This window comes from Puntigrus tetrazona, chromosome 16, assembly GCF_018831695.1.
Source record: "Puntigrus tetrazona isolate hp1 chromosome 16, ASM1883169v1, whole genome shotgun sequence".
In the NCBI taxonomy this organism is placed as follows: Eukaryota; Metazoa; Chordata; class Actinopteri; order Cypriniformes; family Cyprinidae; genus Puntigrus; species Puntigrus tetrazona.
Window position 1 is genome coordinate 16,646,500 of NC_056714.1, and position 25,180 is coordinate 16,671,679.

Sequence of the window (25,180 nt, forward strand, 5' to 3'; positions counted from 1 at the left end):
TGTAGAATGTATCTTTTGTTCTTTTTAAATAGGAAAACAAGCCTCTAAAAGTCTAAAAACATTGCAAAATTGGTCAAAAAAAAGTATTTTACTACACAATTTGGTTAAATCTTAGAACATCAGTCAATCGGTTCACTCAGAGGAGTTCCAGTTAGTGGTTATCTATTAGCATCATGTGACATTCCCTCGTCATTATTTTTCTGCTACAAAAAGTAGTGTCCTCAGATGACTGTCACCTCTCTATTCTTTCTTTTGATGCAGTCCAAAGCTAGGCTTCTTGGGCTCAGCTTTCTCTGCACCTCAGCAGGGGGCGGCGCTGCTTCAGAGGGTGTGGCCGGTCTGAGCCCCTCCTTTTTTAAAAGTTCAAGAAGCTCCGCCTTCTCCAGCTCAGCCCTCTCCAGCTCTTGCCTGCGCACTCTCTCTGCACCCAGCAGAACGCGGACATCTGACATGACTCTGGACAGCTGGCCCTTTGCACAAACGCACACACACACACACCTGTCAGTAACTCTCAACACACACACAAAAGCCTGCTGATGTGAAGAGTATGGTACCTTCAGTTCGTCCACTTCACTCCTCAGCAGACTCTCCTTCTGCACCATGTGTCGTCTTTGGGAATCCAAGCGAGATTCCATTTCATGCCGCACCTCTTCGACTTTACAGTCTAATTCTGCCCTGTAACAAACATGCCCAGGCTGTCGAGCTTACAAAAACATTTACATGGTCAACAGTCGGTATGACTTGAGCGGATGTTTCTACCTGAGCATGTCCAGCTCTGCTCGTAGCTCCGATACACAGTTGTGTTGGGCCTCCTCTGTGTTCAGGATTGTGTATCCACAGCCGCTCGCACAGACTCTACTGCTGTATTCACACACACACAGATGAGCTTCCAGAGAGCGTCGCGAAACCTGAACCGGGCAGCCTGAATGCCACCACCAAAGAAAATTGAACATTAAAGAGAAACGGAGGAAACACAGCAAATGTTCATGCACAAAGAGCAGAGAAAAATAGCATCTAACAGCAAGGGCTAATCAGTGAGAACAGCCCAAGGTAAAATGATCTAGTTCAGAATGAGGGTTTGAGAATGATATGTGATCTTCTCAGAACCTTCAGTGAAAATGGGCCAAAAATTACAATAAGTCAATTAGTAATGTTTTGTTACAGTATGTATGCCAACACTTTACAGCAAAAGTATTATTTATATACAATATATATAAAATTGCCACTTCTTAAAGTAAATTTAACATTTGATCAAAAAATGTATATGGATTTAAAAAACAATTTTTTTTCAAATATTAAATGTGAAAACTACATTTAAAATAATGAATATAAATGTATATTTATCTAAATAAATGTTAAAAAAGGTTTTGATCAGGTTAGATTCAGTAAATGTTGAATTTTATAGAACAGTTTTTATATCTGATTATCTGTATAATGTCTGGCAATTTTCTAGCAAAGAATTATATATGTACATTAAATAATCTTCAAAATATTAAATTCTTATTATTTTTTAAACTGCATTCAAAAATACAAATGTAAATATAAAATTCTACTATAATAAAACTTTTAATTATAAAAGTAAATGTATAATATTTGAGCAGCCAGTGAAAATGTTGGTTTATTGTTGAAGAGAAAGACACACAGCCGTCACACAACACACATAAAACACAGTACACCTACCACAACGATAGCATAAGTACTCGTCGCCTGCATTTTTATATACATACATACACAAACAAAGATTTCCAGGATTAGGGAATGTTGCATTAGGCTTACTAAAACAAATGCATATGTATTATGTGCTTTAACCCTGAGGTGCTTTAGTTGTTTTAACCCTGAGGTAAACGTTTCACCTCATTGGCTGCCTCGGGGGGTTCCTCATTAATAATTAAAGATTTGAACACTCAACGCTAGATGCTTTATCTTGTGGCTATAACACTCATTCATCTGCTGTTACAGCACTGCTTGTATTGTTTATGTATGAATGAGACTAGCTGTAATGTATAAGCCACCTGTTCCCTGCCTGGGTATCTATATATATCTATATATGCTTGTATATACATTTACCTGCATTGCTGCAGTTCAGTAAAGCGTAATCACACTGTTGCTCATGCCGATGAACAGACTCCAGAGCGCATATGACCTCACAACCTTGTGGCCGGAACACACACCTCACCTGCAGCCTCGCCAGATCATTCCTCATGTATCTGTAACACACCGTACACGTGTATTGATAAGTCAAGAAAACGAGTGGCATTAATGATAAAGGCGTCTTATGTGATTCTGCGCAATTACAGGTGTTTAATACATCGGTGTGACCTGAAGAGTGGGCGTAGATGTGTGATGTCTAAAGGCAAGCGGTCCTCTGGACAGGTGTTGTGGTGGACGAGCCATCCATGAATGCAGGAGCTGCAGAAGGCATGTTCACACGGAGCCTGCAGAGGATCTTCTAACACGTCCCGGCACACACAGCACAGCAGACCCTCGTTCACATAGCCTACAAACCGTTCTAGATCGTAGCCCATCCTAGAGTATACACACACAGAAAACAACTCTGTGTGTGTATACTGATGTATGGTACCAAAATACATCTAATAATGAATAACTGAAATGACTTATGGTTATAATATGTTACTTTATTATAATGGGAGCAATTTGTAATTTAATTTAATTTTGAAATTGGATCCAACAATACAAAAAAAGAATAATAACATAATTAAATGCCCATTAATAATTTTATCTCTTAAACATTTAAAGCAGACATTTAGCCAAAAAAACAACAACTTTATATTTATATTATAAACTTAACAAAATTTACAAAAATTAACAATAATATTTATTTTACATAATATATAATTTACATAATATATAATATATACATACACACACACACACACACACATATATATGACTTAAATAACTTTGTTAAGTTGTGTCATAATAAGTTACACTATCATAATAAAACCATACTATTTATTTCAATTGAATTAAATAAATAAATACACAAAAACAAAATCAAAGATTATATATTTTACAAGTGAATGTTTAATATCAATATTAAAATAAATATCTTAAACCTTTTTTTTTTAAATTTGGATTAAATAAATATATTTTACAGTTAGATTGTTTTTAGCAAATATCTTAAATTTTGGTACAGAAATTTTGTTTTCACTTTACATTAAAATAAATAACAGATTTTTCCAAATGTGTTAACCTGCTGAGAGAAAATTGATCATACAGCTACAATGGTTTTTAATCAAATCACTGCTCAAATAACTATTAATATTTATTTCACATTAACAAATTGTGTAAATAAGGTTTCAAATATTTAAGGCACTGCATGCATACACTAAAACATACAGACTATTAATGAAAGCATAACGGCATAATATATTACAAATATATGCAGAAAAATCAAATAATATATAATTTAAAAATGTTATATATAATGTATAAAAAAGTTAGATTACCTTACAGAGTGTGTGGTATCTTGTCTTCCCCTCTCTCCCTTCTTCTCTCAGGTGTGCTTGCTGAAGGTGGTCTGGTCAGTTGCCGTAGAAACAGCCAGGTGGCAGCTGTTGGACTGAAACATGAGTGGGTGGGGTTACGGGTGTAGACATTTAATGAGGATCTGGGGTCAGTTTGCCATCTTCATTTATTCTAAACCTTGGGAAACAGACCCTTTAAGGAGCATGAATTGTATGGCAAGCAGTTTATGAAGCACCTTTCCAAAGCAACTCTAACCTGTACCACAGACCATCTTACCTGTAACAAATGTGCACAACACACACCTGCCCAAATCCCTTAGGGGAACCCCCTGGGAAACTCTTTCTCATGCTGTGATCACCTGGCAACCCCCCACACAAATACACACACAAAGGTAGACGCGCACCATCTATCGACCGCACGAATATCCTACAGGTTTTAAATTTACAAATAAAGATTTTTATAATAAACAATGACGATTATTTGTTCATATGTGCTATAACTAATGTGCAAAACTGCTATTTATTTAATGTTTTACTTCTGATTTTGTTATATTTCATCTTCGTTCCACAACAGTATAAAAAACAGCTTCATTTTATATCACCTACAATAGCAACAATATTAACAATAGGCAAAATAAACTGACAAAGTGTGATCAAACGGACACCTATACTTGAATTTTAATGCACTTACTTGCAGAAGTAATAAATAAATTTACACAAAGCTTTATGTAGATAATGATTAACACTAAAAAAAAAAAGTTAAATCCATATATGCAAAATCGCATTTGTCATCCCCCTCGACGACATCCATCGAAAGCAACCCCTTAAAAGTAACAGGTGACCTTTGCAAGTGTTCCTGCACCTGTCTGGCCATGTGACAGTAAAAACAACTGACCTTGTCTACGCTGTGAATGTATGGCATGTGCATTTCATTCTTTGTTAACACTTTTCTGTACTGTGCCACTCAAGTTAAACCTTTCAATTTGTTTCAGATTCACAGTTGAGGAAATACTGTGTACTTGTGAATGTTTTTTTCTGATATTTGTGCGTGCTGGTGTGTCTGTGTCTGGACACTCTCACTGCCTGAATGATCTCTGTTCTTCATGGCTGGGTGGGATTAGACCGGATTACGCTTTCCCACACTCTGATTGGATTATTTTCCACACAGCAACGTTGTAGCTTCACTTTTAGACATGCAGCAGTGTATAAAACATTGGCCCAAACACAACCAGACATGCATCCGTGCACATGCAAGAGATGAAACACTGACTGTAGTTACATGTGATAACGATATTAAAATAAAATGCCACCCCAGTCAAGCACTACATATTACAAATTACTAAATTCAATGTTCCCACACACAGACCAATGAATTAACATGACTGTCTATGATTTCGCTATGATATATATATATATATATATATATATATATATATATATATATATATATATATATATATATATATATATATATATATATATATATTTGCAATTGCAGAAACTATATTTTCAAATAATGATACCAGCAAATGAAATATTCTAGAGTTGAGGATAATTAGAAAAAAAGTCTAGGCTGTAGAAACATCTATGACTTTATAAGATTTCTGTTACACTTTTTCCAATTTACTGATATATATTTAGGTTACACTGGCTGTGCAAACCTGTAAAGTACAAAAGAAAACAGAAACCATACAGAAATAAAAGTGTACCGCTTGCCAAAAAAAAAAATATCTACAGTTAATATGAATCTGAAGAATGAATGATAGTAATTAATGAGAGACTGTAAGGATCTATGTCTCCTTTTATTTTGAAACAAATAAACATACAAAGCAATAAATGTGTTGATGTCAAAACTGTATTTGTGTACAAAAGCTGTGTGTTCATATTTGTTGTATAATGTACATGAATTAAAATAAAACAAAGCAAGGGTTAATCATGTAAGTTTCACGTAGTACTTGCCTGTTTGATAAGAGATGGTTGACAGGGATCAAAATGTTTAGATGTCTCCTGATTTTTCTTCATGTATTTCTGCTGGATTAGATATAATTTTAGCAGTCAACATTTACTGTCAGGTTTCTTTGACACTCCTCTCTTTACTGTTGATTTTTGCTTCTCATAAGCTCCTGCACTCCACCCCTTTCGCGTGACGTCACGTCTCAACCAATCGCGGTGCAGGTACGTCACTTCCGCGGGAGACTCGAGCTCGCCGTTTGTCGAGGGAGTTTTTGAAAACAGGGAAAAATACGTCGTTGACATAAAAAGTAAGCGTTTAACATACTATCTGTCTATTTGTAGTATTTTTAAATTAAAGTACACTTGAAAGGTTATTGGAGAATTAGAAACTGCCAGCGAGGCTTGGTGTTCACCCTGGTTTAGCTAAAAACAGAAACAGACGCCTGTCATGTGTTACACCGGAGGGATAGTTCACCCAAAATTAAGTTTATGTCATTGTTTATCGCCTTCCTGTCATCCCAAACCCGCTTTAATGAAGCGAGAATAAACAGCCAGCAGTCCGAATCTGACCGAGTGACTCTTAAGAGTCGGTTCTTTTTTTGTGAATCAATAACACTTATCTACGAAAGCCACTGTTATTTATTATAAACTGTTAATGTGTTATGTTGTACTTAAAGCTATGTTGTGTTGAGACTTAAATCACTGTAGTGACTGACTCGTTGTTCATATGAGATCAAATAGTAGATATATGAGTTTAGTTGTAATCAGTTGAATTTTATAATAAAAAATGAATGTTAACACCTTTTTGGTTGTATTTATATTAAATGTATAATTACGACCAGTTGCTTGCATTTGTACTGCCTCTAAAAGTCATTTCTGGGGTTCTGCCAGATCAATTTTAAACCGTTGGCAAACTGATCATGCAGTAAATTCAGCAAGGACCGCATTTCTCTTTTTTGCCAAATATTTCTTCCTCAAAAGTACTAAAAGAATTAATAACATTTCTCCAGAAGAATATAATCTGTCCGTTTAATGGTCTAATGGTTTTATTACTGTGTGACTTTATTGACAGAATGCGTAGATCTGGAGCTCCGAGTCAACTCCGTGGAAATGCTGTTAAGAAACCCAGGTTTCTGCCACCAGGGCCAGCGAAGAATGATGGGCCACTTTTCTCTCATCCCCAACCAGAACCATCCGCACCATCACCACCAACACCCACACCTTCTTTGGGAAATGTGCTGCTCAATAAGGTCACAAACAAGAGAATATTTAAAACGTGGCAATGACAAATTTAATGCACTGTTTGTTTTATACGTGATTTGATAGCTTCTTATTGTTCACATTGTCTATTGAGGTTCTTTCTACGTGTTATTACTAGTGTTTTCATCTGTATCAAAATAGTGCAGTGTAACTGAAGAGGTGGATGCATTAGGGGTTTTTTTCAAAAGTTAATTCTCCCTGCAGGTCCAGAGGTGTTTGGGAAGTGGAGATAGTCCAGCTGTGAGTAATGCTCCAGTGGCCAGTAAGGCTTTAGCCAGGGTGCTGAGTGCAGTTCCTCACAGTGAATGTAAGGAAAACGGCTCCAGTTCTTCATCTGACTTTTCTGAAACTAAACCAGCAGATAAAGACAGCTGCTCAACACAGCCAAACACGCTTGCCAGCTGCACAGCTACCGGTAAGATGCAGCACTGTCATATTTTTGGTTTGTTGTGATTTAAATATCACTTGCTTAGTGTATATTAGCCTGTAAATAAGAGGATTTTCCTTTGGTAATATCAGTGTAATGCATGATATGTTACCAATTATTTTTTTTATTTATTTGGTAACACTTTAGAAAAGGTAACACTTGCTCACTAATAACTAATGCTTTTTCCTCAAATTCTTAATTTGCTTCTTATTAATAGTTTGTAAGGTAGTTATTAAGTTTCAATATTGGTTAGGATTAGGGATGTAGAGTAAGGTCATGTAGAACAAGGCATTAATATGTGCTTAATTAACACTAATAAATGGCTAATCCAGTAATATCCTCGCTAATAAGCAACTAATAGATGTAACTGTAAAATAAAGTGTTACTCTCATCTTAAATGGTCTGTTTTTATGTTTTCAGTTTATCTTCAAGTTTATCTTCTTGTAACTATTGGTTTTGGAAACTAGTAGATTTTAAAATATGTAATTTTACAATTCATTTAATTTGATTGAGCTGATGGATATACTGCAAAACAAACCCCAGACTTGTATTACCCTAATGGGTGTTATTTTGCTATAGTGACTGTATTATTCCCTTTATTATACTGCTATTCCCCAAAATAAATAAATACATGGTAATAAAATGGTGATTTATGTTTTAAGTATGTTGCTATTCCCTGCGTTTTTTTTGTAGAGACAAAGCCAGAGGGCAAAAGCACAGTTATGTAAGAAATATGATTTTGATAAACACTGCTATACAGCTTTGCCACAAACAAACTACCACTAAATGTCTTGACTTTTTTTAGGGTTTGTTTTTGTTTTGTTTTACTTTGTTTGAGTTAAATCTAAAGAGAAATGTTAATTATTTTTATGTCGCATGAGCTGCTAGAATGTAGTGTAAACTTAAAAAAAAAAAAACTAAGAAAGAGATTAAGATAAAGATTAATAAGGAGGAGATGGAGTTAATCTAGTTGAGAAAAACAGCAGAAGGCTCGGCGAGCGGTCAGGTTGAACAAACGGCATATCTTTTCCCCGCCTTTAACTTCGGCTTTGAGTGAAACTAACCAATCCGTGCGCACGGACCGCTTGATTGACAGATGCAATGTCCGTATTAGAGATCGTATTCGTGCGGCGCACGGATTTGCACAGATTGAAGGCAGAGGTGTCCTGCTTGCTATGAGTGTGAGCTGTGGTGGTGCATTTGTCAGTCTGCCCGAGAAACGTATAGCAACTGGTGTCCAAAAAGCAGTTCTCCCTCACACAAAACACTGTCTGCACGCACGCAACGCTGCTCGAGTAGTTCTGGCGCGAAAGCGTCAGTTTAATGTTTCCTCTGTGGCGCGGACTCTCTGTCTCCTGTCAAAACGCGGACTTAACGCGCTTTAAATGTAACTACACCTTCAAAAACACGCCTTGAATCCTTTCCCGCTAATATGCAGTACATGTCGCTGTTTGCATCGGAATAAAAGAGCTCCGCTGTGTTTCTAGTCTAATGTAGTCGGGTTTGTTATGTAGGTCAGGCCAGGCTTAAGCAGCTTTACTGAACCTGCGTCAGCTTAAGCTAAAAGGAATTCCAGCAAAGCCCTCCCCGGGTAGGCGTGGGCCTAATCGAGGCTGGCCTAGTTAAGCCTGATTCTTTTTCTTACGTCTGTGTGCTTGAGAGCCAGTTTGTGCATGTGTGTGTTGTTTAACCGAGACAAGCAGTGCGGCAGCCTGCTCACACAAGTGAGTAGAGAAAGACAGACACACAGAACAGGGAAAAGAAGAGGAGATCAAACCTATAGCACTGAGACCAGCCTAAAGGCAGGATGTCTACCATATTCATGTCAAACAGCATGGTCGGCAAGGCCCGCTCTTCCAACTTCACCCTGTCTGAGAAACTGGATCTTCTGCGGCTGGTCCAGCCTCACATACGCATTCTGGAAGAGCACACCAACAAGCACGCCGTGATCGTGGATAAGAACCGGTGCTGGGACAACATAGCAGAGCGCTATAATAGTTTCGGAGGCGAGAGGCCCCCCAGAACGGCTCAGGGCCTTCGGACCCTCTATAAGCGACTTAAAGAAAGTGCCAAGCAGGAAGTTCTTCAGCGGAGTCATGCCCAACCCGAGTACCGGGGCAGCATCTCTGAGCCAACCAAGCGCATCATGGAAATGATACCTCAACTGTTTCACGTGGGGGACAAAGAGACGAACGCACTCCACAGGTGAGATTGAGCGTACAGATACTTACATGACAAAACTGACACGATAGGTACATCCATACCACACACATAATACTCTCAGGAGGCCTAATTGTCTATTCTGAGAATATTGATCTAAATCCTATGCTGAATTCAAATCAGTCAGATCCTGTGCACCCACAGGACTTTAAAATATCGATTCGGCTTCTGTTAATATCTTCACATACATTTTCCCAGGTTTTCTTCCTGCTGCTGTGTTAATTGTCACACTCAGCCAATTAGACTTCAGCAGTTTCCATATGTGAACATCTCATTTGCTAGATTTAATATGTCATGTGTGGTCAAAGCACACATTGCAGTCACACGCTTGCTGTCCTTTCACTCTGTCCTGTGCCAGAGGTAAGCTGCAGCGCTGAGGGGATTTGGATGTCATTAACCGTATTTCCGATGCTGCATTAATGCCAGGTTTGCCAGCATGTGCCAGAGGAGTTCCTTTCCACTAGCATCTCCATGTCTATCGATTGTGTTGACAAAACAACAGATCTTTCTTTTTGTCAGTTATCACCACAAATCCAGCCAAGAGCTGGGGATGCACGTGACCCGATTTGAATTATATCATATTCATTTGAATTAGTGCTGTCAAACAATTAATCACGATTGAAAAAAACACACACACATTTTATAAATTAAATATGTATCTATAGTTACGTAATTTGTTTTATAAATAAATATTTAAAGTATAAGCACTATACAATACATTAATATATACATGCATGTGTTTATATATATACATAATAAATGTTCACAGCACACACATATATATATATATATATATATATATATATATATATATTATGTAAACAAAACTTTTTTGTTTGTTTTTTTTGTCATGTTGTATTAATCGTTTGACAGCATTAATCAGAATGTACACTGAGATGTGCAAATGAGCATTCAGAGCTCATGTCTTTTTATAAATCGCATTCAAAATCCAACGTTAAGATTTTTTTGTGTGTCTGCTAGGCTTCAGTACAAGAGGAATTCTCCAGTCGAGCAGCCAGGCAGCAGTTTGTCCCTCCCAGCCTTGTCTGACTATGCGTCTGTCGCGGCTGTGAGGGTGGAGACTGAGGATGTGAAACCTCCTCCTGATATCCACCTGATCACATCCCACAGCTCACCTGTCACCATCGCCACCCCGAGCAGTCAGGCCCACCACGGACAGAACGAGAGGGACAATGAAGCAGTGGAAGAGGAGGAAGATGAGGAGGAGGAATTGGCCTCCCACGTGTATGCGGCCTCTCTGTCTCCGTGCCCCTCTTCTGTACACCTGCCACCCTCGCCGTCGGCCCCCGGCCCTAGGAGGAGCGCATATCAGAGGGGGAGGGCGATGTTCAAGAATCCAGTCTTTGAGGCAGAAGCCCTACAGATGATGCGAGAGGAGCATGAGCTGCTTTTGGCCAATCACAGAAAGCTTGGACTGTATCTAGAGGAAAAGAGGGAGGGACTTAAGAGAAAGCAACAACTGGAGGAGGAGCTACTCCGGTCAAGGGTCAAAGTGGAGAAGCTGAGGGCGGCCAGGCTACGCCAAGGATTGCCGTTGATGTGACATGTATGCAAGTCTGTCACAAAGGGAACTCTGTAATGTGAAGTTAAAATGAACAGGCTTGTTTGTACAGTTACTTCTTGTTTTTGTATTCAACTGACATTCGTACAAGGATTGTTCCTGATGTTTGTAGCAGAAATTAACGTTTTTTTAAATGTGTGAATGCCTGGTTAAAGAAGAAAATAACATTTTATTTTCTATGTATTCACTAATAAATTCATAACTGCTTCGAACTCTGCCTTTGAGCCTGTCCTTTTATTCCTTTTTATTAGACAGGGACTGTTACATAGCAACAGCATTGAACGAGAACCTTCTCAGTCAAGATGCTTATGTGGACTTTATTTGGGTGATTATTTGCAGTATATAATTTGCAGTATATTGCAGCATAAACTGCCCTGTTATTTTTTAGATTTTTAGGCCATCACTGTGTTTTGTATCAACGCTGATCTTTTGTTTGTTTGTTTGTTTTAAAGCACGCTATTATAGTGTAATGTGGTGCAAGGCATCATCAAGGAAGCATAAGCGCTGGGAAGGCGACGCTGTGCTGGTTGCCAGGGGGCGGTCTGTTGTCCTCAAAGACATGGAGGGCCGGGACATTGGACGAGGTTTGCCTGTCACAACACATTTTAGCAGCACTGCTGGATTTGCATATAAATGTGTATTTAAAGATAGGGATGATTAATATATTGTTTATCAGCTGAATTGTATTTTATTTATTTTTATAATTGTGCAAGCTTTGCTCATTTCCTAGTTCTTTTGCTTTGTCATCTATCTAATGGTCTAGACTTTTTAAAAACACTGTTAAATGTATTTGTTAGTAAGTCTATTAATACCAATTTTTCTCACAGTACGTTATAATTTATAAATTCACTTTTTTAAAACGATTGATTTTAGTTTTTAATTTTATATCATGTTCTATTTAAGTTTGTAGTATTCGCAGTAATATCAGCCGTATTATTAAAAAACTAAGTATCAAGTGTTTTAATACTGGCTCATCCCTGTTTGAAATGCACTATTCTGCCTTTCCTTCACTTTGAGTTTTGACTCTGTGTAGATGTTTTAAATCAGTGTTTTTCTGTCAGGTTCAGGCTATAAGGCATCAGAGCTGGAGAGCTTGTGTGAGGGTCAGACTCTTATGGTAGGAGGGAAGCAAATCGAGGTCATGGGGGTCATATCCGACGAAGACTATGCCAAAGGACGTTGTTTTCAAGATGCTGCTGTTGAGACTCCTGCAGAAACAGTTTTGAAGTCTCCTGTTTATCGACCAGTTTCCAGATCCTTTACCAAACCAACACTCAAGGGAGGTGCACGTACAGATTCTGCTCCTGAAAAACCAAATTGTAAACCCAGACATGACCCGAATGCACCAGGTATAGCACATGATATGGTAATTAACGCATGTAATATACTTCTAAAAATGTCTAAAATAAAAGTAAGTAATGAAGACAAATAGGTGGTGAAAGTAGTTGCATTGCAGGATAAAAACATTTTCTGAAACGTTCATATACATTAGATATTACATTTTAATCCACACTGTCCATATTTACACGGTTTACTTTCTATTTGTCCTGAGGTGCCCTTGTGATGCCGCGACCAACAACTGATCACCAGTGGCTGTATAATAAAACAGGTTCTCCACTGGTGGATGTGGTCATTGACCCCCATTTAACCAATCATCTTAGGCCACATCAAAGAGACGGCGTGGTCTTCCTTTACGAATGTTTAATGGGAATGAGGTAAATAAGAGTTTGTCTATTATTGTGATGTTCGTACATATGCACTCCTGCATGTTTTTGCATGTGTTTGTATGCTGCAGATTGCCTGGCCGCTGTGGGGCGATTCTGGCAGATGAGATGGGACTGGGGAAGACGCTGCAGTGTGTTTGTGTTCTGTGGACTCTACTGAGACAGGGCCCCTATGGTGGACGGCCAATACTGAGGAGGGCACTTGTGGTTTGTCCAGGAAGTTTGGTCAAGAACTGGGCCGCTGAGTTCAACAAGTGGCTGGGCAGAGAGAGGATCAGTGTTTACACTGTGGACCAGGTGTGTACTTGTGGCTGTTTGTGTCAGATGATAGATGTGATGAAAGCTAAAAGAATATGTGGTCTCTGTAGGATCACCGTGTGGAGGACTTTGTCTCATCTCCTCTTTGCTCCGTCATGGTGATCAGTTACGAGATGCTGTTGCGCTCTGTGGACCAGCTGAAAGAGCTGGATTTTGGAGTGCTCATCTGTGACGAGGGTCATCGCCTTAAAAACAGCAACATCAAAACGGTCGGAGCACTCACAGCCCTCTCATGTGAACGCCGTCTTATATTAACAGGTTTCCTATTTCAAAGAAACACGCATACCTTTGTAAACAAGTGGTGTAGTATAGCATTAGTAATTGTGAAAAAAGTGTAATTTTTAATTTAACAGGTACTCCAGTGCAGAATGACCTGCAGGAATTTTTTTCCATCATTGAGTTTGTAAATCCAGGAACTCTGGGAACATCTGCAGCCTACAGGAAGGTTTATGAAGAGCCCATTCTCAGATCTCGCCAGCCCACCTGCACTGAGGTAGACATCTATATATATTTTAAAAATAGATATATATACATTAGTGCTGTCAAACAATCATGATTAAGCACATACAAAATAAAAGGGATTGGTTGTTTTTAGATGTCTATGTTTCTTTTCATATAATTTATATTATAAATAAATATATTAAATATATAAACAACATTTTTCTGAAATATATACATGCATATATATGTATTAAAAATACACTGCTCACATTATGTAAACAAATTTATTTTGAATGTGATTAATCGTTTGACAGCACATATAAAAATATTATACACATAAATAGTAAATGCGCATGATTTATGAAGGTATTTTTTATTTAGGAATTTTTAGGCCTCACAACAGCATAATGTTCATATGAAAATGTGTATTCATTTTAAATATTAAATATTTAGTGTCAAAGGTAATACAAGCGCAAACATAGAAGACATTAACATTGCAGTTACATATCTAATAATGATCATCATCTCCTATTAATAGATTTAAAAAAAAAAACTCTTCAGAAAAATTCCCCCTGGCTGTATCCTGTAGCTGTAGTGATATTGATGTAACTGTGTGTTTCAGGAGGAGCGGTGCATTGGAGAGGAGCGTGCAGCTGAGCTCTTTCGTCTAACAGGTGTGTTTACGTTACGGCGCACTCAGGAGATCATTAATCAGTATTTATCCGAGCGGATAGAGTGGACCGTATTCTGCAAACCCACTGAACTGCAGCTGCGCCTGTATGGAGTCCTGCTGGCCACACGGCCCATCAGAGCCTGCCTCTCTGGTGCCAGCAAACACACTTACACACACAGCCCTCACCTCGCATGCATCAACGCCCTCAAGAAGCTCTGCAACCACCCCGGGCTGCTCTACAATACTTTAAAGGTACAATAAATGCTGGTATTTTGCCATGTCTTGTTCTTTGTCTTATCATTGATGCATTCTAATTATTCTTTGTGGCATTTGCTTTAGGAAAAGCTGGATGAGATGTATGATGATGAGATGATGGAACTCTTTCCTGAGGGATACTCTACAGGTGCCTTCAGCACTGCAGACTCTGGGAAACTTCTAGTGCTAACAGACCTGCTGTCAGCAATACAGCATGTCAATCACACAGACAGGTACTATATATACAGATGTCTACTGTCAGACATCTATCACCTCATGTTAAAGGGTTTCACATCAGGAAATGCTTATAACTACATTTTACATTTACATTTAGTAGATGCTTTTATCCAAAGAAGCAATAAAACCAACAAAAGAGCAACATGATGCAAGCGCTTTTTTGTTTATTTGTTTTTATAAAGAAAAGATACGTTTTTTTAATTAAAGAACTCAGATAGATAAAATATGATTAGAATAGTGAGTGCAAGAGTTAGAGGGTCAAGTAAAGATGGAAAATTGGCAGTTTCTTGAAGATTGCTAAAACTATTGGCTATTTAAATGACGATAAATAAATGTTTAAATGTATACTCAAGCTTTCAACACAATCAAGAAAAAACATTGAACAGATGAAACTGTTATATTATATTGTAATTATTATATTATATTATAATATATTGTATTATTTTTGTATACACTATGCATTTTGAGTGCTAAAGCGCATAAAAAGAAACAATCTAACAAAGTATATAAATGTATGACATTCTGATTTTGAGTGATCAAATTTGTGCTAAAGTGTTACCATATTACATTATACTATGTGGTATTATAGTATAATTTATCCTGAAATGTAAAAGAATTATTACATTTATTAAATTATATAATGTAGGTTTGTGTTTGCACAATAGGTGTGTACTGTGTATATATGTATTACTGTATATATATTATATATATATATATATATATATATATATATATATATATATATATATATAGGAAAATGTTGTTTATATATAAAATATTGCATTATATTAAAAAAAACCAATTTGACATCTTCAAAAACATGCAAAAATTTGTATTGAGTCCAAGTATCCATTTAATTGGCATATCTTGTGTGAAACACATGTCCATTATTGTCTCTGTGTCTCTCTCTATTCAGGGTGGTTTTGGTGTCTAACTACACACAAACTCTTGACATACTGCAGGATGTCTGCGATCATATAGGCTATAAATGGTGTCGGCTTGATGGACAGACACCTGTAGCCCAGCGACAACGAATTGTTAATTCCTTTAACAGCCCACACTCGTCCAACTTCCTGATGTTACTCAGCTCCAAGGCTGGAGGGGTGGGACTAAACCTCATCGGTGCCTCCCATCTTGTTTTATATGATATAGACTGGAACCCTGCCAATGACATACAGGTCAGTGGACTTCCAACGTTACAGTTAGCCATGTAGCACTGCAAAGCAACGTTTTACAATGTTACAGAAAAATTAGATATCATGGGGCTCAATGTTCGTCTTTTTATTCAGACCAGTAGATGGCAGTATATTCAAACAAACTGAAGATTTATTTGTAAATCTTGCCTTTCTCTCTCTGGTATTTGTCTGTCTGAATGCTCTGCTTTCAAAGTGTCATCGTCATATTGTTTTGCTGCCATAATGAATGCTCGCTGAGGGCTCCAAGTGATTATTTTATAAGGTCCAAATTATCTAAACAATTATTGATGTATATTTGTCAGGCCATGGCACGAGTGTGGCGAGATGGACAGAAGAAAACTGTTCACATCTACAGATTTCTTACAACAGGTAACCAACAAGTTTTAAATTACCCATAAAATAGGTATAATCAGCCTGCCTGTCAATAAATACATTTAGCTGTTTGTTATGTTATGTTTTGTCCACTTGAAAGAAGTACTTGACCTGAAACATCTCACAGCCTTTCATCAATCATAACCCACACAAACAGACTGGCTTTCTTTTCTACCAGTAGGCTCTATGTTATGACACATATCACATGATGAGACATGCTCTTATTTTTGGAAGGCTTTCAGATTGATGATTCATGGGTGGAATAAGCATTTGTTTACAGAGTTTGCACATGAGTTTGGGTCTGCAATACTGTGCCTTGCGTTTCTTGTAGGTTCAATAGAAGAAAAGATTTATCAGAGGCAGGTAAGTAAACAGGGGCTTTCTGGGACAGTGGTGGACCTGTCCAAGAAAGCTGAGCACATTAGCTTTTCTGCTGAGGAGCTACGGGACCTTTTCAGTTTTGACCCTAATACCTCCTGCCTCACACATGACCTACTGGACTGCCAGTGCACTGGAAATGGAAACACTCCAGGTAAAGAAATAAAGGAGGAACTAGATTATTTTATTTGCCGTAAATTGCTTTTTCTCCCACATGAGTCTACACCCCATACACCATAAAAACAGAACTGTCACAACTTTGTAGATTTATTAAAAAAAAAATAAAGTACAAGTGAAATAAGTACATTGCATAAGTATTCTTACCCTTAAATGAATATTTAGCTGAAACATCTCAAGCTTTGCTTATCAGAAATTCGTCAATTGTCTGGCACTCTTCTCCTCAGCTCTTCACCTGTCAAGCACTGTCAGGTTGGATGGAGGCAGATGCACATGTTCAGGTGTCTCCAGAAATAATTGATTGGGTTCAAGCCCAGGCTTTGGCATTCAAGACTTTTCACAGAGTTGCCTATAAGACACTCTAGCTGTGTGCTTGGGGTCATTATCCTGCTGGAAGGTGAACCTTCTGCACTGAGCGTTCCTTTTACTCTAACGAGTCTCTCAGTCCCAGTCACTGAAAATCAGCCCCACAGCATAAGACTGCTAAAGCACACTTTACTTTTGGGATGCTACTCTGCAGGAGATGAGAAGAGCTGGTTTTCTTGGTTTTCCTTTTGACCTCGGTGCATGGGTTTGCTCTGATATACATTATCAGCTGTTAGACCTTTTATTAAGATGTGTGTGCCTTTCCAAATCATACCCATTTAATTTAATTTGCTACAGGTTTGCTACAGGTTCACCTGCTTTTTGCTGTACAGGTATGTATATGGAGTGTAGATTGATTTGGGGGAAAAAAAGTATTTTAAAGCCATTGAACATAAGGAAAGGATACTTTTGCAAAGCACTGTATACTAATTTAATAGAATTTTGTATCTTTTTTTGGTCTTCTCTATAAGTAACCATTTCTATGTAAACATTAGCAGGTTTTGTGAAGGAGATAAAGGAGGACACCGGAAGGGCATGTCAGCTGGGTCGTCATTCCGACAGCGTGGTGTCATTTCCACAACGAGTCAGCATGTCCGAGCTCATGCACTGGAGGCATTTCTCTGGAGATGTTCAGTCATATGATGATATTTACCTAAATCATGCTCGTAACCACATCACATATGCCTTTCAAAGCACCACTTCCACTTCCCAAACCACAGTCTAAACTCCCTATTGCTTCCTTTTTCCTAAACACATACAAACCCACTGCCCGCATGCTCTATCTTAATATCTGCTGTATGATCGAACATTGACATTTTTAATAAATCTTTTTATGTTGATATTATATTTTGGTTGCGTGACAAACAAGTTTGTCCATTTAAGGAACCCACTGATTTAAATATGTGCTCCTTCTGTCAGAATGAATCAGAGCAGTACACAGAAATAGATTAATAGCGCAATCAGAAACATTAATAGAAGCAGACAAGGCATCAGGGCATCTGTCAGACGAACATATTCTCAAATTAGGCTTTTTTTTTCTAGCGTAATCATATCTAATAACCAGTTTCCATATTAATTGATCCTAAATATAATGATTTGTGTTTTGAGTGTGTTTGCGTTTTTTAATCATTGGTTTACTTTGTTCTTTAGTGTTTATGGAAACATCTTCACATTGCTAATTAATCAGTTGATTAAATAGTGGGTTGACCTCCATCGTCTTGTTTATTACGTCGTTTCCTCCCTATTATAATCCTAATTTATACAATGCGGATGGTTTACATGAAATGTATCCAAAACCAGGATTGTTCCATCTCAATAGGAGAACCGTTGAACGTGACGCTGTGCAGGATTACATTTGTTGCGCAGATGGTTCAGTTAATGCATTTTCTAGCAAAATCTGTTCATTGTCACTGTTAGTAACACAAACGCCGACTACAGGAATCAGAAATGACACAGCGATCGTGAAAGCAGCGAGGCACAACAGTCACCAGCAGGAAATGAACTTGTTGGCTCTGTGACTCATTAATGAAAAAAAACCTGGGTGCATGTTCGCCGGTGGTGTTGTTTACTGACGGAGTTGGAGGGTTTGAATGGGGCACTGATAGATCATTCCGTTGTGATATAACGCGTGAGTCACAGATTGTGTGTATCTGCATGCGTCTGTGTCTCTGGTGGGGAGAGTGGAGTGTTGGAGATGGCGTGTTAGTCAGACACTTGTGTATAAGCAACCTCTTGAGAGCCTGACACTGTCCAGGCTGTGATGATTACATCCCAGCAACTGTTTCTAGAGTAACAATACAATGTCTATTGGGTCTGTGAAGATGCATGTTTCTCAGCCAAGCCTTTACAGTAAGTACTGTCAGGTGTGCAGATTGTTCCTGTAGTATGGTCCCAGAGGGAAGGAGTCCGGCGTCACTGAATGTAGAAAAGACGTGTGAGTGGATCAGTTAGGTTGTATTGTGCATCTTATATCAGCCAGTAGTTTTTTTCTCATTCTCTTATGCTCACCAAGGCATTTATTTAAACAAAATGCAGTTATATCTGTATATTTATTCATGTGATGCAATGCTGAATTTTTAGCGTCATTTGCTCCAGTCTTCAGTATCGCATGATCCTTATGAAATCATTCTAATATGATATGGTGCTCAGCTGTACTGCTTAATTTTTCTGTGTGTATATACTCTGTGTGTGAGAGAGAGAGAGAGAAATCGCAAATTGAAGTAAGCTGACGTTCACCTGCCCTGCCCGTCTTTGGGCTGTTTGAGGAAAGCAGAGTACCTGGCGTAACCCCATGCAGGTACAGGAAGACCTGTCTCTGCCAGGGCTCAAACCACACACCTTGCTGTGAGACAACAGTGCTAAAAATAACATAAAGCAGTCGTAATTATGCGTTGATTATCCAAGTTGATCATCCAGATGATCATTTCCATTTGAATTCTTTAAAATGGCGTTTTAACACTTTGCGCTCTGCTAATTTATCTCTCTGTAGTGTTTTTGCTCTCCAGGACCGAATTAACTTATCCCTTTTCATCCCTTCTTTCCTGACGCATGGCCCAGATTCTGCAGTTACTGCTTCGGGATCAGCGGTCAGCTCAGGCCTCGTGTCCATAGCACTAACCTAACGCAACCCACGCTTCACTGCAACACCGCGCACAAATTGCGCTATCCCATCTCTTTTCGCAGATGCTGTTGCTTAAACACTTTTGAAAAAGTTCCAGACTGATAAGCTTTTTCAGCTATCGCAGCCTAAAATAACATGTCGCTTTTAGTTTAATGTTGGCGGTGCATCACTCATAGATATTATCCGTAAAGCCCCGTTTACGTCTCTGACCCTCTCTGATCTCTAATGGCCTATTTCTGATCTGCTCTTACAGAAGTGAATGAATGAAAGAGGTAATCCAGCACTCTACTGCGATTTCTCTTATCCATCCAATCTCTTCATCTGTATCAATTCTGAATATAGAAGCAGTCATCATAATCCAGCAATTACATTAATAACTCATTATAATCTGTCATTTGTCCCTCTTTGAGCTGCAGAGTCAGTGTAATCTGTATCTCGGTACATGTTTATGTGCACGTTTGTGCACGCGTGTAATGGAGAGCATGAGCGTCTGCGGTGGTGCACTCTGTCTGAACCCTTCATTTGTTAGTACTGCATGCGGTATATAAGAAACTGATGTAGCCTAACGAGCATTTACTTTTGATTTAGTTCAGAATTGGCCGCATTGATCTCTGTTTGTAAGCAAGTCTGGACAGAAAACAGGATCACAAGATATGCTTTGTTACAGAGTGTCACACTGTGACTTGCATTCAGCAGTACAAGTCTACCAGAGCTTGATTTTAAAATATATTTAGTATATACTATTTGCCGCACCAGACATGTATAAGAAAACTAGTGACTGAGAATGTCTTTTATTTGGTTTGTCTGTCTATGCTAAATGTGATTAGTTGTCCTGAAAGGGCCAAATAGGATCTACTGTCCTGCCTAGGTGTCCTGCTTTAACCTGGCCTTAACTGGTTTACTATGCTAACTGACAAACTAATCAAAGTTGCATAATCCCACTGACAGTGATAATGCCACTCACAGTTCATTTCATCCAGTTAGCCTCTGCAGCATTTCAGACAAACAGACCCAGTAAACAGGGGATGCTCAGCAAACACTTAAAAGTAACCTTTCCAGAATTTTTGCAATGCTAATATGGCATTTTCCCCCTTAATAGTTGTAACCATTTAAAAATACTGTTTTGATAACTTTGTGGAAACACTATCAAAATGTTGTAAGAGCATATTTTTGTTACCTTAATATCAGGGACTATTAAAACCTTTGATGGCAAGGCACCCCAGGTGTCTGAAGATCTTGCACTACTTCAAATTTAAAGGGTAGTTCATACTGTGTTAGAAAATATTAAGGGATGTGAGATGGAAAGTGGAAATCAACATGTGACCCTAGTCATTAAGTATGGTAAATACACTGCATGGGTCTAAATGTACATTTTTTTATTTTATGCTAAAAATCATTATAGGATATATAGTAAACGTCATGTTTCTTGGAGATGGTTTGTAAAAATTTTTTTAATATGCTATGTATTACTAGAACTTCATGTGAACTAATGAGAACTATAAAAGCGATTTTCATAATATTTAAAAAAAAAAAAATACCCTCAGATTGCAGATTTTCAAAGAGGGGTATCTCAGCCAAATACTGTCCTATAACATACATAAACGGGAACCTTATTTATTCAGCTTTCATGTGACCAAACGACCTTTTTTGACTGGTTTTGTTTTCCAGATATTATCCATAAAATATTTTAATGACATAAAATGTTTTTTTGTTTTTTTAGTTTTTTAAATGAATGCGATTTAAAACCCCTTTCCTTGAATCGAATTGTCTCTCAGTCGTGGCCCCTGGCCCTGAATCACGTCTCGATGCGCACACCCGTCGGGCGCTGTAGGGAAAGACCCGCTGCAGCTCATTGGGGGAGAAAAGTGACGTCAAGGAAATCCTCACCGCTACTGGGACCTTAATATAACCGTGAACTGCACTGAGAGCTCAAAGCACATTACTGCGCAAAATATAGACGTACGGGATTAAGAGGGTAAACAGCACCAATCCTCGCTCAGGTGTGCTTAATTGAAGACAAAGAAGCCAAGAGCAATTAGATCTTGTTGAGCAGGTTTCTGCTGGATGGGACTGGATCTATTATTGGAGCGTCCGATTTAGTTCGTCAGTTCTTTTGTGCAGTCACATTCGAAGAGACACCCGTCGCTTAACCGAGTGTTTGTCGTTTGTCGAATTGCACCAATGACCCTGCTGGCGAGCATGCGGCGCCACAGCATCCGCGTTCAGCATCACCTGCACCGGTGGAGCATCTGCGGGACGGACGGAGGGCAGCTGCTGAGCGATGGGTTCGTGCGTCCCGACATCGGTATGTCCAGGTCCAGCTCCTGCTCGTCCACCTCCTCAGACTCCGCTCTCTCCACCGAGTCCGCGACTCCTGCTTCGGTCGGACCCTTCACCGTGGTCCTGCTCGGGGACAACGGGGTCGGGAAGTCCGCGCTCGCCAGTATATTCGCCGGAGCCTCGGACAGCATGGGCAGCGAATGCGAGTTATATGGAGGTATGTTGACAATTGACTGGACCTCTCCTTTACTCGGACACATCGACTATAGCAAGAAAGCGCTTGGCGTTCCATTGACGTTCGTGATTCGGATTTAAACTGGGATGTTTAGGTTCTTATGTATATAAAATGTAAACGTTTTTGATTTTATTTCAAATTCAACGTCAACATCATAATGGTGCAATTAAAAACTCCCCGTTTTATTTCCATTTAGAGTCATGTTGCAAAGTCTAGTGGTCGCATAGAATTAGAAAGAATTGTGTAGAATTATATGTCAAAACAGGTTGAGGGTTATACATTATGTGATATGTACATATAGATAGAGAGCGATAGCTATATATATATTGGCTAGAGAGAGAAAAAGATCTATTTATTACCTTTTATGTTTTTTTTTTTTTTAGATTTTATAACAGGAGGTTGCAAAATGGGGTCCAGGGACAAACTGACAGAAAGTCACGAAATATTTTTAAGACTTGTAAAGTCCGTTTTAGTACTGAAGTGCATACTAAACGTATTAGTATTAAGTGCAATAATTCTACAAATACATGAACAATTAATATTATTAGGCTACAAGTTCGAATTGTTCGCAGAAATGGCGTTCGTCTAACGAGGTTACCATAGCAACGGTAGGGCTCTCGAGCGCTTCGCTTCAAGGTCGTGTCTGACCAAACGCGCGCCTTTGTGTAACCGCGTGCATTGTGTAGGTCTAAATCTCCTCAGACTGAACATAAACCTTGAAATAAATCAGTTTTATTTGTACTATAAGATATAAATCGGACCCGACTGTAATTTTGTACCTTTTTTCCACGGCCACAATTGACATGCTTAATGTCTTTGTTATTTTGAATGTTCTCAGGTGAAGTATTTGAGCAGACGATAACAGTGGACGGTGAGAGGGCCACCGTTACCCTACTCGACACATGGGATTCGCAGGTAACGCCTTTAGCCCATCAGAAATTTATATTGGTATACTTTATAGGTGATTGGAGGTTTTAAGCGGTTCTAATGTCTATTTCCATCAGGATGAGGGCAGCTGGACGCAGGAGCGATGTTTGCAGACAGGAGACGCTTTCATTATAGTTTATGCTATAACAGATCGTTCAAGCTTCCTTCGCGCCTCAGATCTTCGTATTCAGCTTCGACGCCAGCGCGAGGCCGACCGAACTCCCATCATCCTCGTCGGCAATAAATGTGACCTGGTTCGCTGCAGGGAGGTGTCCGTTAGTGGTAAGCGCTTCTGAACTTAAACAGTGAAGCTCCTCGGTGCTTCTTTAATTTTTAACCCAATGTTTCTGTCTGTCAGTAGCATCTTCCTAATCTGCAGTTCCACTTGTGGGATTAAAGTATTCTTTGTTTTTGCCCCTGGGATTTTTGATATATCGTTTTATTTTTGTAGAGGGTCGCTCGTCTGCTGCCGTCTTCGACTGTAAGTTCATTGAAACGTCAGCAGCAATGCAGCACAACGTCTGGCCGCTGTTTGAGGGCATCATCCGCCAGCTCCGTCTGCGAAGAGACAGCACACAGGACCTCACCAGGCGTTGTTCTCTTCAAAAGCGACGGGAGAGTCTCCCAAAGAAAGCAAAGCGTTTCATTAACAGAATGGTTGCTAAGAAGAACAAGCAAGCCGCCTTCAAACTCAAGTCCAAATCATGCCATGACCTGATGAGTCTGTAGTGCAGAGACTTTGAATGGCTTTTGAATTGCATTGTATGAAGTTTGGGTGCAAACATTTTGGAAAGTATCCGTTCAAGTGTTTGTTTTTTCCCATTTTGTGATTTAAAAAAAAGCCACGGATGTCTATATTAGACTGTGCTGTAGAAGAGCATCGATTACAAGCTTCTCGCTCCCTCTGTGATGGACAGAACGCTCTACCCGTTGTCTTTCTCAAAAGCCATGATATACCAAAATGTTTCGTGGGAATCCCAACACGCTAAAAGTGGTGCTTTTATTTTTGTATGATTTTCCTGATGGATTTGCTTTTTAATTGAGAAACCTCTTTGTCGTACCTTGTGTGTGAAATGTTTTGTCCAGCTTTTGCTCAGTTGAGCATTTAGCGTTCAAAAGAAATAAAATACTGTTTTGTATGATAAATCTGAAATACTTTGGTCCTTTTAAAAGCGCACACATTTTAAAAGCAGAAAAGCACTTATCACAATTATTGGTATTGTCTTTTCAGCTGGGTTTATTTTAAAGTATGTCATATAAAATACATGCATTAACCTTGAGATTTAAAAAAAAAACTTACACCAGCTGTTCCTATGGTGTACATATGATAACACATTATTCAGGGATTACATTATGCACAAACGATCATTTTAATATGTTACGTTTTAAACCAGTTTGCAATTAGGCATACCATGGTTTAATATCAAGTTTAATACTGGAAGTAATATTTTTTAAAATTTTACGGATTTTGACATTTAACACAAAGAACAAAACATTATTGAACTCATCTATCCATCCATCCATCCATCCATCCAACTCAACATATATTGTTTGACTTTACACAAATTACATAATATTTTTTATTGTTAACAAAGATTAATTCTGTAACATGTATATCACATTTTTAATCAATGGATTAACTAACAACTGGGACTTTATTGCGTTGCCATATTTATACATAACATAAATATTTTACTCTAGTTATTTTATAAATAAAGATAATTCACAGATAACAACCGCATATATATATATATATATATATATATATATATATATATATATATATCAGCGTCTTTCATTACAGCCTCAGCCTGCTGGTGAATATGTGTGTAATACAAGAGCACATTTGTTCCTGTTATTCAGAAACACTCCTCCTACCTTCCTTTCAAAGGTGAGAAGGACAAATGAATGACACATTCAAGATGATGTGTGATAGCTGCTCTGTCAATGATAATGAACGTTTATGAATGTAGATGTGTAAAAACTGTAAGACTGAAGCTAGTTAGTGTGGAGTGTGGCAGATTGTCAGGTATTGCTCATTTTGTCAGGTC

General features: G+C 38.5%; 4 protein-coding genes across 5 annotated transcripts; 3 read left to right on the forward strand and 1 right to left on the reverse strand.

The window, feature by feature from the left end:
* Positions 1-46: 46 nt before the first annotated feature.
* rnf41l (ring finger protein 41, like) lies at positions 47-3,814 on the reverse strand. The gene is made up of 6 exons (XM_043261266.1): positions 3,471-3,814; positions 2,320-2,526; positions 2,068-2,207; positions 760-922; positions 555-675; positions 47-470 (listed from the first exon to the last, which is right to left on the reverse strand). Exons 2-6 carry the CDS (start codon positions 2,523-2,525, stop codon positions 222-224), a joined length of 879 nt encoding a protein of 292 aa, XP_043117201.1. The 5' UTR covers position 2,526; positions 3,471-3,814; the 3' UTR covers positions 47-221.
* A 1,846-nt stretch (positions 3,815-5,660) lies between these two features.
* Positions 5,661-18,279, forward strand: rad54b (RAD54 homolog B). Of its 2 annotated transcripts, none has more exons than XM_043260013.1 (15): positions 5,661-5,749; positions 6,514-6,691; positions 6,906-7,116; positions 11,383-11,514; positions 11,992-12,279; positions 12,483-12,645; positions 12,726-12,951; positions 13,023-13,230; positions 13,326-13,465; positions 14,036-14,338; positions 14,426-14,574; positions 15,495-15,756; positions 16,077-16,143; positions 16,478-16,678; positions 17,562-18,279. In XM_043260013.1, exons 2-15 carry the CDS (start codon positions 6,515-6,517, stop codon positions 17,789-17,791), a joined length of 2,757 nt encoding a protein of 918 aa, XP_043115948.1. In that variant the 5' UTR covers positions 5,661-5,749; position 6,514; the 3' UTR covers positions 17,792-18,279. The 2 variants fall into 2 exon arrangements, with proteins under 2 accessions (XP_043115948.1, XP_043115949.1); XM_043260014.1 differs by having other exon boundaries at positions 17,565-18,279.
* Positions 7,549-11,364, forward strand: LOC122359829 (fibrinogen silencer-binding protein). The gene is made up of 2 exons (XM_043260015.1): positions 7,549-9,333; positions 10,330-11,364. The coding sequence occupies exons 1-2, from the start codon at positions 8,936-8,938 to the stop codon at positions 10,910-10,912; spliced, it is 981 nt and encodes a 326-aa protein (XP_043115950.1). The 5' UTR covers positions 7,549-8,935; the 3' UTR covers positions 10,913-11,364.
* A 1,897-nt stretch (positions 18,280-20,176) lies between the features above and the next one.
* On the forward strand, positions 20,177-24,260 carry gem (GTP binding protein overexpressed in skeletal muscle). The gene is made up of 4 exons (XM_043260017.1): positions 20,177-22,184; positions 23,041-23,117; positions 23,207-23,411; positions 23,581-24,260. Exons 1-4 carry the CDS (start codon positions 21,869-21,871, stop codon positions 23,856-23,858), a joined length of 876 nt encoding a protein of 291 aa, XP_043115952.1. The 5' UTR covers positions 20,177-21,868; the 3' UTR covers positions 23,859-24,260.
* The last annotated feature ends 920 nt before the right edge of the window (positions 24,261-25,180 follow it).

Coding starts and splice junctions, on each gene's coding strand:
- rnf41l (XM_043261266.1), bottom strand. CDS start 2,525: ATGGGCTACGATCTAGAACGGTTTGTAGGCTATGTGAACGAGGGTCTG. Junction 2,208..2,319: donor CATCTACGCCCACTCTTCAG/GTCACACCGATG, acceptor GGTGTGTTACAG/ATACATGAGGAATGATCTGG. Junction 676..759: donor GCAGAGCTGGACATGCTCAG/GTAGAAACATCC, acceptor TGTTTGTTACAG/GGCAGAATTAGACTGTAAAG.
- rad54b (XM_043260013.1), top strand. CDS start 6,515: ATGCGTAGATCTGGAGCTCCGAGTCAACTCCGTGGAAATGCTGTTAAG. Junction 12,952..13,022: donor GTGTTTACACTGTGGACCAG/GTGTGTACTTGT, acceptor TGGTCTCTGTAG/GATCACCGTGTGGAGGACTT. Junction 16,679..17,561: donor TGGAAATGGAAACACTCCAG/GTAAAGAAATAA, acceptor TGTAAACATTAG/CAGGTTTTGTGAAGGAGATA.
- LOC122359829 (XM_043260015.1), top strand. CDS start 8,936: ATGTCTACCATATTCATGTCAAACAGCATGGTCGGCAAGGCCCGCTCT. Junction 9,334..10,329: donor GAGACGAACGCACTCCACAG/GTGAGATTGAGC, acceptor TGTGTCTGCTAG/GCTTCAGTACAAGAGGAATT.
- gem (XM_043260017.1), top strand. CDS start 21,869: ATGACCCTGCTGGCGAGCATGCGGCGCCACAGCATCCGCGTTCAGCAT. Junction 23,118..23,206: donor TCGACACATGGGATTCGCAG/GTAACGCCTTTA, acceptor TATTTCCATCAG/GATGAGGGCAGCTGGACGCA. Junction 23,412..23,580: donor CAGGGAGGTGTCCGTTAGTG/GTAAGCGCTTCT, acceptor TTATTTTTGTAG/AGGGTCGCTCGTCTGCTGCC.